The sequence below is a fragment of the Peromyscus californicus genome, unplaced genomic scaffold (assembly GCF_007827085.1).
Source record: "Peromyscus californicus insignis strain IS unplaced genomic scaffold, ASM782708v3 Scaffold_11__1_contigs__length_118956290, whole genome shotgun sequence".
Classification (NCBI taxonomy): Eukaryota; Metazoa; Chordata; class Mammalia; order Rodentia; family Cricetidae; genus Peromyscus; species Peromyscus californicus.
The window spans coordinates 47,966,181-47,984,667 of NW_026294402.1; the positions used below are offsets into that span (position 1 = coordinate 47,966,181).

The 18,487-nt window shown below is 37.0% G+C and overlaps 1 protein-coding gene across 3 annotated transcripts in view; it reads right to left on the bottom strand.

Annotated features, from left to right (window-relative positions):
- The window catches only part of Atm (ATM serine/threonine kinase), a 108,789-nt gene that overhangs the window by 16,032 nt on the left and 74,270 nt on the right, over window positions 1-18,487 (bottom strand). For all 3 annotated transcript variants that reach the window (XM_052760414.1, XM_052760421.1, XM_052760428.1), the window contains 15 exons: window positions 15,833-15,920; window positions 12,547-12,635; window positions 12,353-12,455; window positions 11,492-11,640; window positions 9,601-9,705; window positions 8,312-8,431; window positions 6,893-7,127; window positions 6,016-6,183; window positions 4,887-5,000; window positions 4,026-4,240; window positions 3,063-3,270; window positions 2,037-2,150; window positions 1,589-1,747; window positions 835-973; window positions 651-733 (listed from right to left, as the gene is read on the bottom strand). In XM_052760414.1, the coding sequence (XP_052616374.1) occupies window positions 651-733; window positions 835-973; window positions 1,589-1,747; window positions 2,037-2,150; window positions 3,063-3,270; window positions 4,026-4,240; window positions 4,887-5,000; window positions 6,016-6,183; window positions 6,893-7,127; window positions 8,312-8,431; window positions 9,601-9,705; window positions 11,492-11,640; window positions 12,353-12,455; window positions 12,547-12,635; window positions 15,833-15,920 (2,089 nt within the window). The remainder of the gene's footprint in view (window positions 1-650; window positions 734-834; window positions 974-1,588; window positions 1,748-2,036; window positions 2,151-3,062; window positions 3,271-4,025; window positions 4,241-4,886; window positions 5,001-6,015; window positions 6,184-6,892; window positions 7,128-8,311; window positions 8,432-9,600; window positions 9,706-11,491; window positions 11,641-12,352; window positions 12,456-12,546; window positions 12,636-15,832; window positions 15,921-18,487) is intronic.

The following is an 18,487-nucleotide window of genomic DNA, read 5'->3' on the forward strand; positions in this document are numbered from 1 at the left end:
CTAAATTTAGTATGTACATACAGCAACTTAAAAGTACTGTAACACCTGTTGTTTTACTAAATAATATAATACATCACAACCAATACTTCCACTGTATATTGAATTATTAAAAAACAAAACAACTACAGCAAACTGGAGGCAGTGGTGGTGTACACCTGCAAACCCCAAGAGACTCAGGTACAGTTCAGCTGAAGTGCTTGGCTACCATGGGCACCATACCCACACACAGGTATGCATGCACACACTTAAAAAGAATAGCAAAATAAAGTGAAACAAACGAATGGGCCTATAGTCCCACACACTAAGGAAGCTGAGACTGGAGAATAGCCAAGTTCCAGGCTTGCTTAAATTACAGAGCAGGTCCAAGGTCAACTCAGTGAGAACCCATAACAAATTTAAAAGTATAAAAAGGCTTGCACAGCATATACTAGGTTCAGTCCCAGTACTAAAATAACAGTGAACAATGGGGATTCTCAGAAGCTTGTGACTACTTTAAGGCTTAGGCAAAGGAAATATGATATAATCTAAGTGGAAACACATGAAACTGCAATAATCAGCCATTTAGACTACATAAAAAGGTCTATAAATAATTTAATTTTACTAATGTGTAATTTAGTCTTATTAAAAAACAAGAGTTAATGATAAATTACCTTAATTTCCATAGTGGGAACAACAACATCATCTAAATTCTTCAGTTTGGTGATTGGCTGGTTTGCTGGAATACTGATGCCTTCTACATTTAAAAATGAAGAGATTTTAGTGATAACAGTAAACTAAGGAATATCACTGAAGGTCAAGCTGTAACAGCAGCAGCAACAACACTTTCAAACATACTTCTCTGATTCCTCCACTGAGAGGCATCCAGGTTTGCCAGTATAATGTAGGCATCACAGAGCGCCTCCATGTCCTTCACCATCTTACACCGCTTACTTCTGATGGTATGTACTATTTTGGTTGCAGCCTCTGTTCGGTCCTATGATCACCGACAACAAGGAACAAAGAAAGACAGAACAAGGACCACTGAACATTTAAGCTTCTTGGAGAATATAAAAGAAAATTTGTATCTAGACAATGGAAGGACTACAAACCACCTATACAGGAAATGAAATACACACATAAAAAATTCAAGGTTAATGATGGGGTACTTTTGAAAAAAATCTATTTTTTTGAGGCTAGAGAGATGGTTTGGTGTTAAGAGCACTTGCTGCTCTTTCAGAGGACCCGGGTTCAGTTCCCAGCATGCATGTGCCAATTCTAGGTCCAGGGAATCTAAAAACCTCTTCTGGCCTCTATGGGCACCAGACATACACATGCAAACACTCATATATATTAAAGATAAAAATGTATTTTAAAATCTTTTTTTCTTTGTCCATTGCTACAAGAAAACAAAACCAAATCCAAGTATTTATGCTCTGGAAAATGTTCAGGAATTGTTAATCAATTTTGAGAGGCATCATCATAATAAAGGATTTAGAATCTAAATACTACCAGCAACACATATTCCTAAAATCTCTGAGAATTAAGAAAGGAATATTCTGAAAAAGAATGGTCATCATAACACAAAGGGTACTTGCATTAATCCAAATACCTCATCAAGCTGGGAGCTTTCTTTAGGTGCATTTTTGGTTATTCTACTCCTTCTTGCTGCCTCTGGTTTGCTCAAAAGTTCATCTTTGTTTGCATTTGCTAAGGCCAATATAATGAAGAGAGTATGATGGGGGTGATCCATTGAAATCCTAGAGATCAGCTATCAGAAAATTAATAACCGTTAGTTTCATACAAATGGAAAAAAATTAAAATATACATTCTCATTGTGCTTCACATCTAAATTCAAGTTAATGTCATTAGTATGCAGTAAGTAGTGTATGTATATGTCTGTGTGAAAGAGAACTAGAGAGGAACATCAGAAATACGAGACAAATTCATCTGGAATAAAAGAAAACAATTTTATTTTCTGATTTCTCATTTTTCTCTATATGGTATTCAGTAACATAAAAGAAAGGGAATTATTACATTTTGACTTCAGGTCTACTTACATTATTGAGGATTTCATGAAATCCTAGGCCTCCCATCATTTTGGTCCCCATTCTAGCAGCCAATTGATACATAAGAGGCAAAAATTTATGTGATGAAATCTTCATTCCATCTCTCTGCCATTAAAAAATGCAAAATTAAGAAATGTGTAATATAACCTCACATCTAAGCCAAAATGATGATACTAAAATAACGTTCCTCTACTAGCACAACCGAGTGGCTGTCAAAACTTCATAACTACACAATTTCTCTTGTCCCTTGGCCTGTCTGAAAGTCTTTCTAATAGAAAGCCTAGGAGGCTTTGATTCAGTGATAATAAAAAATACTTAGTCCTAAATTAAGTTGCATCCAGAGGTAATGATGTATGCTAACCACCGCATACATTCTAGTGACCCTGAGAAGGACAAATGTGGACCCGAGTCCTACTATGGTCTCCATTCCCAAGAAGTCAGTGAATAACAAAATGCAAGTTCTTTTCCCTACATGCCAGAAATGATGAAATTTAATACATACAGTACAAAAGACCCATTCTGCTAACCCTGAGTCTCACCATTCTTTTCATTCCAGAGAAACATTTTACCTTTAACCTTCAAACTAAATGAGAATACATATTTATTTCACGACCATATCTTAAGATTTTTTTCAAAAAAAAATTAGAAAGTACTCCTGTATATGTTATAAACTTTTTTATTTGTAAAAGCACTCTATTGGGAAAAAAAATCCCTCAAAAGCATAAATAAAGGAAAACTCTTGCTTAGGATCACATTATCTTTAATTTTAATTGCCTTTTCTATTCCCCAGTCTAGCATTCCCTTCTAGGCACTCCCATATGGTATCTGCAAAGATAAAACACCAGCATAAATTCTCTCGCCTCCACACAAGCCTGCATTGTTTAGCGCTTATGCTTATTCATGAAGCACCAAACCCATTGCTAGTGGTACACAGGGATGTACAAAACCAGACACTGAAGGAGCTTATGCCTCAGTTTTTAATTCAGATGCTCAAATGCTGGGTTGGATAAGACTTGCCTTCATCATGCCATTGACTTCAGAAACTCCAGAATTTTCAAGCCAGAGGGAGCAAAGTCGGAATACCCACATGTCATGTTCTTCTCCACTTAGCAAGCAGCTGATGTAGTTCTCAACTGCTTTACACAGGAAGCGTTTACGATCCTCTTTTAGGGCATGGAGAGCACATTCATCCAGCTCCAGTTCTCTCTGAACCTTTACTGTGTATCTTGTATTTGATAAATTCAAACATAAAAGTCACAAAGCTTTACGTAACTATAAAATCATACATGATATATAGCATAAATGAAAAACAAGGTGTTTACTTAAAAAAAAAAAAGACAAAATTCAATGGATCATAAAAGGAACTAAATGTTGTCACAACTGCAACTAACAGAACTTCTACACACCTAAGGACAGAGTAGACTCTATAGTTAACTCTCTGCTTGCTCCACACATACAAAAATCCAATGCAGACTCAAAGGAACTTGACAATACCAAAACAGGTAAGTTTTCTATACTTAATTTTTGGTACCTAGGAAAACCAAACAACTAACATCCATGTACTCTGCCAAGAGCTAAACCAAGACATCAGCTCTTCATAGAAGAACATCTGTCTGTGTACTGAAGACTGATTGACGCTGTGATTACCCACTGAAGGACTAAAAAAGCCTGTTTAAAAAAAAATCCAGCCGGGCGGTGGTGTTGCATGCCTTTAATCCCAGCACTTGGGAGGCAGAGCCAGGCGGATCTCTGTGAGTTCGAGGCCAGCCTGGGCTATCAAGTGAGTTCCAGGAAAGGTGCAAAGCTACACAGAGAAACCCTGTCTTGAAAAAACCAAAAAAAATAAAAAATAAAAAATAAATAAAAAAAATCCAGTTGAAGTGTTCTAAACCATAACTCAGATGACAGGTTCAAGTCGCATTTTCATGCAAACTCTCCTTTAGCTGAACATAAAACCACCACTTCTAGACATAAAGTTACCTGCTAGTCTGAATTTTATGTTCCCTTAGAAGGCCCACTTCTTCTTTGGCTCTTCTTAAGAGAGCCTGCTTGTTTTCAAATTCTGATGACTTCATGTAGTTCTCAATTCTCTGGTATTGAGTATCGGAGAACCGTGCTAATGAGAGAAATGCCTTCATCTGTCCATTTCTGAGCTCGCTGCTTTGGCCATCAAAACTTCCAGCAACTTTCACTGCCTTCAACAACATACATTCCACTTAGATCATACTTACAAGTGTTAAACATAGTTAAAGAATCACTTGGATCAAGATAATCCACTCATGTATATGTAAAGTCAAAACTTGATGGCATGGAACCCTTATCAGCTAACAGCTGCAATGAACTGTGCAGAAATGAAGGGTTCTTTAGTATCCATGACAATGACATCTTACTTTTCATGTTAAGCTTACTGAGTGAAAGGACTATTTCCCAAATTAGTGACAATGAAGGACAAAAGGGGAGAACTGGTAAGGTCAATAGGGACTAGAGGAGTGAAATCCTAACCCTTAATATGGGTAGTTGGACTACACACAAATAGCAATGATGACTTGTATGTTCTCTAATAGGGTATTTGTAGAATAAATACAGAATAACCAGAAATAACTTCTTGAAAGAGTAGTTAGGGGTGGGTCTAAAGAGTAGATGGAAGATATACATGCATTCAGTTATTCCTTCTTTGCAGCATTCTGCTTCATTATGTTCTAAGGATTACACAGAGCCACAGCAGAAGCTGAAGCAATGAAACCACACTTTCATTTGCTTTTGAGATATATGTAGTCTTCATAAAAGGATCAAGTGTATTTATGCTAAACAACAATCTTTAGAGCTGCACCAACAACCTACCTTTTCTAGGTAGGTCTGCATGATGACTGCAGGATTTTCTAAGCAAGTTTCTGCCAGCCAGTTGCCACAAACCCTCAGACACTCTGAGTATATGACTTTTAGACCTGCATCATTCTGTATGGAAAAGCAAAAATCTTAAAATTCCTTTTCAAGATTACAAAATGTCTTCCATGTAGGTAGAAAAGCAATCAGAAATATTTTTCTTAATGTTTTTACCATATAACTATTTAAATAGTTGTAAATATGCAAGTTCATGAAATAACCACCCTGAACTAACATATCCATCCATCCATCCATCCATCGTTCAATCATCATCACCATCACCATCACCATCACCATCACCATCATCACCATCACCATCATCACCGGAACAACTCACATTTACTGAGTACTTAAAAATGCAGGAATCTCCCAACAGTTTTATGCATATTAACTCAAAGTTTTCACAGGAATCCTATGAAATAGGTATATATCATTATTTCCTACTTTGTCAATGCAAAAACTGAAGTATAAAAACAGCCCATGCTTTAGGGCCTGTACTATTATGGAATATTTAAGCAAGTTATATGGGAACCTGGTGCTTTGTTGTGATAATTCAATGTCCCTGCACTGTCCACTGAATGTGGTATGTTCAGAGCACTTAGAAAGAAAAATTGTTCTAACTTGTTTTCTACTTTTCTTCTCCAGACATATCTAATTCCATTTTTGTTCTTGCTTCTTCAAAGTCATAGTATGTATTTCAATTTATTTCCTACATATCATTCTTGACTTCTATAGAAAATTGAAAGACTTAGCACTGGGATAAATTAAAGAATATGCAAGATAGATGGATAGATTTGTTTTAAATAAAAGTTTCCAAGTTTCATATCTAACATTAATTTTCAAAATTCCTTTTCATAGTATATTGTTCATGGGTCAGTAATTTCAAAACCTTAATCATTGGGGGGGGCAGGAGAAGGAGAGGGAGGGGTAATTGGGTTTGGTATGTAAAATGAAAAAAAACTTTTTTAAATAAAGGAAAAAAAGAATGGAAAAACAAAACAAAACCTTAATCATTACAGACATCCTGAAGCACAGAAATGCTCTTCAATAACATCAAAACACTAAACCAGCCAACTAACCAACACACCTCTTTAAAGCTGGAGTCCAACTTCTTGATCATCTGCTTGAGAATATTCAGGGCAAGACTCTGCTCCTTTTTTGCCCAGAACACTTGTGCTTCTTCCAAATGCCACTCAGAGATGTCACAAACAGCTGAATTATATTGCTTAATTTTAAATATTGCTCTTTCAGGGAGCTGCAATGAAAATGGCATATGGAAATAAATACTATTACCACTAAGATTAAAAACCAAAGCAGCAATTACCACTCACAAAGAACTTCGCTTTTGTCAGGGACTATCTTGATTGGCTTCCTGTTTATTTACCAAACTGGAGACCAGAAAATCTCCCCATGCATGGCTCATGTGTGTATAAGTATGTAAAACCATTGTTTTATTATCTGTACCTTATAGCAGGTTGGGTATCTTCTCATTTTATAACCAGGAAATTGGGGTTGAGAAAAGGTAATTGCCTTACCAATGTTAAATTCAGGTTTTTGTCTAATTCCAATATGGAAGTTTTGTTTTGGTTTTCCCCGCAATACTGGGGTTTGATCCCACAGCCTTAACTCATGCTAGGCAAACAAGCATGGTATCACACAACTACACACAACCCAGACCTTTTTTATGCATTTAAGACAGGTCCCACTAGGTTGTTCAAGTTGACCTTGAACTCATTCTCTTGCCCAAGTAGGCTCTAAACTTTGGATCCTCTTACCTCAACCTTTAAAATAACAGGATTATAGGTCTACGCACAAGCCTGGCTCAACATGAAATCTTAAATAACTTTATACACAGTAGTGATTTCTAGTGTTCAACGACATTCTTCTTCACATTATTATACCTTCTGGAATCTGAGTAATAAAAAAGCCCAAGAAGTGAGATGACAATTTTACAAGCTTTTTACCTGGGTGTTCTTGAAGGTTCGGGCCAGAATAGAGAATTCTACAAGGTGTTTGGTGAGAATGTCCGTAGAGCATCCTCCTTGGGAGTTCTCCATTTCCTTTTGTACCAGGATCTCCAAAATGACTGTGCGTAGAGCCATAAGCGGCTCCTGAAAACTAAAGTCACTGTCCTTCAGAAGCTGCGAGTGTTTCTGCCACTTCAAATACACTTCAGAGCGATCTCTATCTGTGACTGACCTGAAAGTCAAGTCACATTAACTTAGGTGAGCAAATGAAATGAAAAGTGTTCTCAGGTCTTGAAACTTAAGACATTGTATATTATACAAGGAACTCTTGTAGTAGATTAGAACTTATAAATAACCCTAAATATTTAGAACATGAAAAACACTACATAATTAGAGGTCAACAGAAAGGTAACAGATAATGGGTACTTTAAAAGATTTTCTTAAAAGGCAGCCTTTCCAAATAGATTTTGTTCTGAAGTGAGAATGCTGTAATCAAACGTATCGTAAAGACATGACCACTCCTCCAGTCCTCCTTGCAGCAAAGGAGGACACCTCTACAAGGAAATCAACTAACTTCATTAATTACCTACAAATGATACTATGTATAGCTGTCAAAAAAAATCAGTTCACTGAAGAAACAGCTGGCATTTAAAGATTCCATCTACCAACATCATTAAAAATGCAGAATATACCAGGCCATGGTGGCTCACGTCTTTAATTCAAGCACTTGGGAAGCAGAGGCAGTCAGATCTCTATGAGTTTGAAGCCAGCCTGGGCTATAGAGTGAGTTCCAGGAAAGGCTCCAAAGCTACACAGAAACCCTGTCTCAAGAAACCAAAACCCACCCCTCAAAAATAGAAAATACAGAATATACTGTTCATTTATATGAATACATTGCCTTTCACATGCATAAAATAAGAAATACTATCTTATCTTTCAATACATGTTGAGAGAGAGAGAGAAAAAAAGATCTAAGAAACAAGAATGCATGTTCATAAAAACCAAACTTCTATTTCCTCCACAAATGACTTCAGAGCAACAGATCTAAAATATTTTAAGCATAGGAACCTCTATATACTCTTAAAATGAATGAAGATTTGAAGATCTTTCAATTTCAATTCTTAGGTTATACCTACTAACATCACATTTCTCAACTGAGAAAAATCTAAAATGTGTTTACTACATATACTACTAAATTTATCAAGTTTACTTTATAATAAATCTTTCCCTTTCCTCCTGCTGTGTGTGATCAACACAATCCAGGCCAACACGGAAGCAGCTAATAATGGGCTGGAACCTTTGAAAACAATGAACCAAAATAAACTTTTCCTCACTTAACAAATAATCATGCCCACCATATGTTACTACTAGTAATACAATGCACTTCAGGATTATCAAAACCCATGAACCACCTACCTTGAGAAAAGCTCCCCAGTGTTTTCCAGTTCTCCAAGTGCCTGCAATCTACTAAGTGTGGGATACAGCGAGTATACAGATTCAAGACTGCCCTTACACAGTTCTTCAACTTCTTTCACTCTAGGGGTAAGAGAGAGAAGAGTCTGAAACTACTAAGTTTTTAGATATAGAAGTTCAATTCATACTTAACAAATACTGCTGCTGACCTAAGACTAATACACACCGACTATATTGATGATGAAATAGCAGTGTGACTAGCATTAGCCTTAGGATCATACAGTCCTAAACTGAAAGCCCAGTTCTGCCATGTTTATCTGTCCTTGAATCTGCTACTGACTTTTGCCACAGCTATTGCTTTTCACCTTTGAAGTTACTTTAAAGAACATATATAGAAAGAGCCAGACAAAATGTCTAGCATACACTTTATTTATTTTGAATTAATTCATTTATTTTACATCCTAACCAGTTTCTCCTTCCCTCCTCTCCTCCTAGTTCAACTCCCCACCCCTTCCTCTGCCCCCAACCCCAATCCACTCCTCCGTTTCTGTTCAGGAAAGGGCAGGCCTCCCATGGAATATCAACAAAACATAGCCTATCAAGTTATAATAAGACTAAGCACCTCCTCTTGTATTAAAGCTGAGCAAGGCAACCCAGTATGAGAAGTAGGGTCCCAAAAGCCAGCAAAAGAATCAGAGACAGGTTGTGCTCCCACTGTTAGGAGTCCCACAAGAGGACCAAGCTACACAACTGTCCCAGCCTAGGTCAGTCCCATGCAGGCTCCCTGATTGTTGATTCAGACTCTGTAGTTCCTAATATAATCAGTTTAAAGGTAGTAAGTATTATTTCTGTCATATATATAGGATTTATGATGTCTGTGGCTAATGTTAAAAAATTCATGTTTAACTTGTTATAGCTAATTGGGATATCATGTATCATCTCATGTGTGCCTCAAAGCAACCTATAAGTACTACTGATCATCATTTTATAAAGTAGAGTTATAATGGTAAGAGAGTGAAGCCATGTACCTAGAGAGGACAAAAATGAAAACTCTTAGGATACTTGTACAGGAATAGAACACTATCATATGATTTTCCTGAGGGCTCAGAGTGAAGAACTGACATAAAGTCCTAGAAAAAAAATCTTGAGAGAGCAGGAATGGCAAAGAAACACCTGATCACAGACACATCTTCATCCCTTCATTGCTCAAATACTCACATTGAAACTACTCACATTGTGAGGACAGCAGCCACAGCATTAAATGTAAAAATAATCTTGTCTTTTTATAATACCTGGCGTATCTGAGACTTTCATAAAATGTGGAGAATTCTCTGTTTCTCAGAGACTGCAGAGCATTATACAATGATTCATGGTAACTGGCTCCTTCTAGTTCTTGGCTGTGACATTAAAAAAACAAATTTAAAAACAGAAAATCTTAACATATGCATGTATAAGCAACTAAACAAAAGAACAAAATTGAAAACTAAGATTTCTTATAAAAATTTGCAGAAATTAAAAAAAGAAAAAGCTGGGTGTGTTGGTACGTGCCTTTAATTGGGAGGCAGAGGTAGGGTGATCTCTGTGAGTTCAAGGCCAGTCTAGTGCACACATGGTATTCCAGACCTGCCAGGTTATATAGTGAAATCCTGCCTCAAAATAATAAGATGAAATAAACAAAACAAAACAAAGCAATAAAAAGCTAAGAACTTTATAGGCCATTTAAATTCAAGTAAAAAAAAAAGCTTCTAGAAAATTTTGTCTGGTTCTCAATCTTATATTTCCATTTCTTTATTCAGCAAATATTATATTCCAGGCACTAAAAACCAAGTTCTAGATGTAAAAGATCCATTAATGGGCAAGTCAGATAAAGTGCCTTCTCTTGTGAAAGGTATGTTCTGCTTTGGATAATAAATATGGAAAATACTAGATTATCACAAGAGTCATGCAGAGAATCAACATAGGGTAACAAAACAGCAGGAAAGAGTGGCTGACATAAGGGTAGTCAAGAATGGCTTCTGAGGTTGGGGTATTATTAAAATAGCAAATGGGTGACGCACGCCTTTAATCCCAGCACTCAAGAGGCAGAGGCAGGTGGATATCAGTGAGTTCCAGGACAGCCTGGCCTACAGAGTGAGTTCTAGAATGCCAGGGCACCACAGGGAAACTGTCTCAAGAGAGGTACAGGGTTGGGGTGGAGGGAGAATCAATCTACAGCACTTACAGTATGAAATCTGAAAAACATTCCAATTAATAAAAACATTTCTCCACTAAGGCAATTAAAATGATTAATTAATCTTTTCTGCTCCATCATTAAAATATTTTACTAGTCTAGGTGTTTTGACTTTCATTTAAAAAATATGGTGATTTGACATACAGGTTACAACTTTCATCTTCTTGGCATCTTGGTTTAGTACTAGTTCTTTTTGTCTGGTTATCTATTTGTTTTTAAGATACTGTCTCCCTCGGTAGCCCTGGCTGGCCTGGAACTCACTGTGTAGACATGGCTAGCATCTAACTCAAGAGATATGCCTGCCTCTGCCTCCCTGAGTGCTGGATTAAAGGTATTTCTCCTAGCCTAGTACTACTTCTTAACAGAAAATAGTAACAGAGGTACCTTATTTTACCATCCCAGACAAGAAAAATGTTTGTGGCTAACTACATTATAGGCAAGAAGTAGAAGGGAAGAATGCCTTTACTTACTTTTGTATTCCTCCTTCTAACAAATAGTATTCTCATAGAAAAAGAACTTTTTAAAAATTTCTATCTTCAAAAAGGCTTGAGGGCAGGGGATAGAATTTCTCTAGTGGAAAGAAGAGAATTTTTTGTTTGTTTGTTTGTTTTGAGACCGTTTCTTTGTGTAGCTTTTGGCTGTCCTCGAACTTACTCTGTAGACCAGGCTGGCCTTAAACTCACAGTGATCCACCTGCCTCTGCCTCCCAAGTGCTGGGACTAAAGGCGCGCACCACCAAAACCCATCCTAGAGAGTGAAATTTAAGCTTTGTTGTATTAATTGCTCATTGCTACCTTAAGTATTTAAGCACATGTGTAGCCCATAGTAGCTGTAAAATACAAAAAGAACACCTTAACATTCATCGATAAGATAATCTTTAAAAATTACGGTTTTAGAGTCAGACAAAAACAAACTAGGGAAGGTCTAATTTTCTGAGTCAACTTTCTTCTTACTTGGCAGAACAGCAGAGGTCCCACTGCATGTTCCTCCACGCTGCCTGATAGTGAAGTTCCTGCAGTTCAGCAGACCACTCTGTATTGTCATGATCTAATCCTTTTAAATAGATGGACAGAATATGGGAGAGCCCCAAATTCTGCAAGGCCTAAAAGGAAGTTATTACAAAATAATCAAATATCTCAACGTAAACTAGAGCAGTGGTTCTCAACCTTCCTAAGGCTGTGACACTTTAATACAGTTCCTCATGTTGTGGTGACCTCAATCATTAAGTTATTTTCATCGCTACTTCATCATTGTAATTGTGCTACTGTTATGAATCATAATATAATTGTCTGATATGCAGGATATCTGATATGTGACCCCTGTGAAAGGGTTGTACATGACCCACAGGTTAAGAACCACTGAACTACAGGAGGGAGGGGGGCAGCAAACAAAAATTAACTTTAAAAGTTTAATCAACAATACCATCTAAAATACTGCTTATCATATTTCCTCAGAGAACGCTAACATTTGATGGGAAAACACCTGGTCATATTAAGCAGTAATAGAACTAACAGTTTCTGGGACCAGCTCTGATGCAAACTCTAGATGCCATGTGAAGCACTAAGTATCTCCTGTACACACTCAAGAAACTTCTTCTGCTTCAGTCTAACAAAAATTTTATCAACAACACTACACTGACCTGCTCAGCTTTCCTGTGTACCCCTGAGGCTTTAGCCTACTGTCTGAAAGAGGTAACTCCAGTCCCCTCCCTGCAGTATACCTGGCTGCATAAACACTTTACTGATACACTAAAATAATGTTAGCAGTTGTCTTGATGACAGCTTTACAGAAGGAGATACAGAAAAAAAGTATACCTGAATTATTCCCGACTGGCGGGTTGAGGAGGAGATTGTGGTCTCAAGGTCGTACGTTACTAAGGCTTTCCCCCACAATGCTTCATGCTCATAAGTCCGTATTCTACAGGAAAAGATAGTAAAAACACCTTTTGTTTTTGTATGCATGTAGCTCCTTCAAAAAGTAGAATTACTATCTAAAAAATGCAACTCACCTCGTAAGGGGTTGTAACATTTTCCCTCCACCACAGCCATACAGGCTGTCTGGCTCTCCTATGCTTCTGTAGATCTCTAAGAGAAGATCCTGAAAACAGAAATACCAAAGACAGAGAATTGACAAAAAAGAAAAATCAGTTCATGAAATCATAAGCTTTAAATTCTATCATTATCAATTCATAACTTACAACTTATAATGTGTTATAAAAGTAAAAGATAATTTTTTTTTTTTTTTTTCGTTTTTCGAGACAGGGTTTCTCTGTGTAGCTTTGCGCCTTTCCTGGGACTCGCTTGGTAGCCCAGGCTGGCCTCGAACTCACAGAGATCCACCTGGCTCTGCCTCCCGAGTGCTGGGATTAAAGGCGTGCGCCACCACCGCCCGGCCAAATTTTTTTTTGTGTGTGTGTGTGTTTTTTTAAAGATTTATTTACTTATTATGTACACAGTGTTCTGTCTGCATGTATCTCTGCAGGCCAGAAGAGGGCACCAGATCTCATTACTGATGGTTGTAAGCCACCACGTGGTTGCTGGGAATTGAACTCAGGACCTTTGGAAGAGCAAGCAGTGCTCTTAACCTCTGAGCCATCTCTCCAGCCCTTAAAGATAAATATTTTAAAACATACAAAATATTTGAATTAATAGCACAGTAGATTTGTCCCAGACAACAATGATTATAGTCTACTTTAGAAGTGATGCTCACAGACTGGAGAGATGGCTCAGCAATTGAGAGCACCTACTGTTCTTGCAGAGGACCCAGGTTTGATCCCCAGCACCCACATGGTGGCACTCACAATCATTCCAGTACTATGAGATCCAATGCATTCTTCCAGCCTCAGCAAGCACCAGGCATGCACATGGTGCACTTATATACATGCAAACAAAATACTCATATGCATAAAATAAATCTAAAAAAAGTGACACTCACAATTTTATGAATTAGATAAAACATGTATACCAACATATTAGGTTTTTTAAAAATCACATTCAGCAATAATGACGAAACAAAACAATCTAGTCAACAAATGAAACTGAAAATGGGAAAATAAAATTCTGCAAAGCCTAAATACTAAAACTGGTAAAACCAAAGGTCATAAATTTTATTTAAAATGCATAGTAGTTTTTTAAATGTGCTGTGCATAAAGCAGCAATTTAATTACTTAAACACCTTTTGTGAAATTTACATAAGAAATACCAGTTCTGTTTAACTTCAATGAAATAACAACAACAATAAAAAATTGAAGCTACATTTAATAGAAAAATGAGCAAGCAATTTACTTGCCTTGACATTTTTGCTATGGGGAGTATTTCCTAAATACAAATCCATCAATATTGGCATAATTCTACACATAATTCTTATTCAAATATTCTATTCATAGACATGAAATAAAGCCTTAAGAGTTGAAACACTCAGTACCTAATAGTGCTTGGTGTAAGAAGATACTCATAAAAATTCAACACAGAAAGGTGAAACTATGTATTATCAAGAGAAAAAGAAACACTAATCTAGTGGGTCACATGGTAAGCACAAGACAGAGCTGAGGAGTTCAGGAGATGCTCAGTCACTAAAGTGCTTGCCATGAAAGCATTAAGACCTAAGTCCAGATCGCCAGCACACACATAAAAAGCTCAGAGCAGCTGCAAGCATTGGTGATCCTAGCTCTGGAGAGGCAGACAAGTAGATCCCTAGAGCTCACTGATCAGCCACCCCGGCAAAATCAGTGATCTCTGGGTTTAAGAAGACACCTTGTCTCAAAAAATAAGACAGAGATTAAAGACGCCTGATTTCAACCACACGCACGCACGAGGGTGCAACACGGCTAAATGTGAGTGTGAAGTTAAATGTTAAGGAGAAAGAAATGAAAGGTTACTATAAGACAGAGATTAAAGACGCCTGATTTCAACCACACGCACGCACGAGGGTGCAACACGGCTAAATGTGAGTGTGAAGTTAAATGTTAAGGAGAAAGAAACGAAAGGTTACTATAAGACAGAGATTAAAGACGCCTGATTTCAACCACACGCACGCACGAGGGTGCAACACGGCTAAATGTGAGTGTGAAGTTAAATGTTAAGGAGAAAGAAATGAAAGGTTACTATTTTAATGGAGTAAAGGGAAGAAATGGAGAGAGCCAATACAGACATTATCACAGAGTCCGGCTGTGAAAGTAAAGACGACAGCAACACCTAAAGAGAACACAGGGAAGAGAGAAGCTCCTTCCATCTCCAAGAACAGACATGTTTTAAACAGTAGAGGTTGGAAAGTTTATAAGACAGTTCTGAAGGAACACAGCATACCAAAGTTTCTGAGAAAGAACAGATAAACAATCTGGGATAAAGGGAAAGTGTTTTTCTATTTTAATAAGAGAGGGAGTTATGACAAGAGCACATGTGGAGAGACTTAAGTCTGACTGTGGGGTGTTGTGGAATTCCTACCTACATGGTGGTTTGAATAAGAATGTCCCCTTTAGGCTCATATTTGAATACTTGGTCCCCAGGTGGAAAAGTATGGGAAGGATTATGGAAGAAGTGTGTCACTGGGGGCGGGCTTCCCTCTCTCCCTCTCCTTGTCATGCCTTTGCTCTGCCATTTTGGACTATAACCCTCTAAAACCATAAGCCCCAAATTAAACACTTTTTTTTATAAGTTGCCTTGTCATGGTTTTTTACCATAACAATAGAAAAGTAACCGAGCATCAACTATTCTCTCCAAGAAGCAGAAGGCAAGTTGAATATAACTAGAAAAAAAGTGAAGTACAGAGGTTTCCTCAAAGCAGAGAGGTTCAAACTGCCACTGGAGAGGAATGAGCTGGTCAGAGAGATTCAGGAATGCCAAACAGTGCTATGAAGTATGTTGAGACAGTACTCAGAAACTTATAAATGGAGTTGCTGCTCTGTGACCTATGGATATATACAAAAAAGTTAGTAACTTACAAATACTTACAAATAAAATAGAAGAAAACACAAGCAAAAACTGTGTGGTATAAATTTACCCCGTGAGACAGGTGGTTTCACTTCAGTCTCTCATGTAAGATGTTCAAAGTCAGAAAGGTCGGTTATTTATGCAGCATTACATAACAAGTAGCAGGTCAAGATTGGAAATTATTTCTCTACTCAGAGCATGAATTTATTTATATATATATATATACATGTATATATATATATATATATATATATATTGCTTAGTTCAGTAAGTCGCTTCAGTTTTAAAATGAATTATATCACTATAAGAAAATAATCCAACACATCACATAAAAATCATTATCATTACAGAGTTTCTAATATTTACCTGTAAGCTTATTCCAGTTTCTTCTTTACTTTTTTCACTCAAACTAGAAATAGTTGTACCTTGACTTCCTTCTTCAAATGTTGGACTTCTGTTTATCATAAGAACATCTCTTTTAATGAAGATATACTATCTAAGAGGTTATGAATATATTTATTCTATACATTAACAGAAAGAAACTAATTATGGTTACAAAAATAACAGTGAGCCATTTATACTTTAACACAGAATATCATTTAGAGCCGGGCGGTGATGGCATACGCCTTTAATCCCAACACTCAGGAGGCAGAGCCAGGTGGATTTCTGTGAGTTCGAGGCCAACCTGGTCTACAGAGCGAGATCCAGGACAGGCACCAAAAATACACAGAGAAACCCTGTCTCAAAAAACCAAAAAATAAAATAAAATAAAGAATATCATTTAGACCTGGCATGGAAAAGAAATTTGAGAAATTTATATGATAACAATATTGTATAAATGGGAAAGTTATATGCCAAACATCTTATTCATATATAAATAAGCTTGTTTAAAAGGGAGCAGGTTTCCCAATTTGATTCTAAATACTGTATCAGTAGTCTTACCTAAAGTTCAACTTGATAATTTCAGATATACATTGTAAGACTACAAGATACAATTTAACCTCTAGTAAACTGAAAAAAGTTAAGAAATCTGATGAAAGTAAGTGGGATCCACTGAAATCTAAGATTATAAAGTAATAAATAATAGGACTAGAACTCAAATTTATCTACTCTAAGACCTTACCTTTAAAATTAAGCATTTAAATACATGAGTGTAATAGTTTGGTAAGTGACTCAATTTTAGTATCATGACTGTTATTTTTATGCCTATAATAATCCAATATATAAGTTAAATACTGCCATAAATGAAAATGATAACCCCTCTAATATCTTTCTAAATCATGTTCTGTGTTTTCTATACTATTTTCCCTCAAACTGGAAAAACTATACTTTTGTTTCCTTTGTCCAATGTGGCACTTTCTTATCAATTACACTTTGATACCTATACAAACTGGTATAATCACTTTAAGAAACAATTTGCATTGGGTGGTGGTGGCGCACACCTTTAATCCCAGCACTCGGGAGGCAGAGGCAGGGAGATCTCTGTGAGTTGGAGGCCAGCCTGGTATACAGAGCAAGATCCAGGACAGGCACCAAAAGTACACAGAGAAACCCTGTCTCGAAAAAACAAAAAAACAAAAAAGAAAGAAAGAAAAAGAAAGAAAGAAAGAAAGAAAGAAAGAAAGAAAGAAAGAAAGAAAGAAAGAAAGAAAGAAAGAAAGAAAGAAAGGGAAAGGAAGGAAGGAAGGAAGGAAGGAAGGAAGGAAGGAAGGAAGGAAGGAAGGAAGGAAGGAAGGAACGAACTCAGCTTATCTTCCTAAGTTGAAAATCTGTACATTAGTAATTCTCAGTACAGTATATGTCACTGACAGACAGGTAACAAACTGTGGTATCTTCTCTCAGTGCACCATGGGCAGTCACAAACTAAAGAATGACAGCAACAGGCAGCATAGATGAGTCAGTCTTATTAAAAACCTGAGTGAAAAAGACGGCAGATAAAATGCCTTATAAAACTCAAAAGTAGGGAGTACTAGGCTGCATTTACAAGTTCATAATATGACAAAAATATCAACTAAACTTGAGAAATGATAGACATCTGATCACCTTTACCTCTTGGAGGGAGCTCAGGAGCTGGACACAGGAGAGCACCGAGTAACAGAATGCTGCTGACAACATTCTACTTGGCTTTGTAACCTTCAGGTATAGATATGACATATATCCTACTTATTTCCAAAAATTCAGAAAAATGAAGACATTATAGTGGTATGGCACTGCAATCTAGAGCTGCAATTCACCAGGTGTGGTGGCTCACACATTTCACTCAGCACTTCAGAGGCAGAGAGAGGCAGGTGGATCCTTGCTTTTGAGGCCAGCCTGGTAAACATATTGAGCTCCATACTGGCTAGGACTATACAGTGAGACACTGTCTCAAAAATAAAATAAAATAAAGCTCCAATTCATTTAGACAACCAGTGTGTAACACAGTTAACTGTACTTCTGTCAGTCATCACCTTAGGAATCTGGACTATTAAGAAGACTGAAGTTGTACGCATCTGCTGGCTAAATCTTGTTAATAAGGTTTCTGAGTGACTTTGTTTTAAAACAAACTAAGGACACTAACACTGAAATTTCAGTTCCTTAGGAGCATGTTAACAACAACAACAACAAAATAGATGTATCTCAAATGCCTATTATGAAGAATTTTATTAAACAATTGGAATAAAATGAATGACTTTGTTTCCTTGACAATACAGGTAAACTGCTTACCTGTATTCTGTATTCACTACCTTAGAGCTCCAGGTGGGCTCCTCTAACAGCCACTGTGAACTCCTGTACACATCATCTGTCTGTCCTCCCTTCCTCACCACATCTTTGGGGGGAAAAGAACCCCAGAAGAGACCGTCAAAGCAAATGCAGACACACAAATGCTTGAAGGAAAGCAGTTCTGCACGAGTTTGCTCCATTCACACAATGGCTGACTTTAAAATGCTTTTAAGATGCTGACTTTAAGATGTTTTTATTTATACTCCCAGAAGATGTATTATTTACTCCTGATTAACAAAAAATATTATCCTATGGACC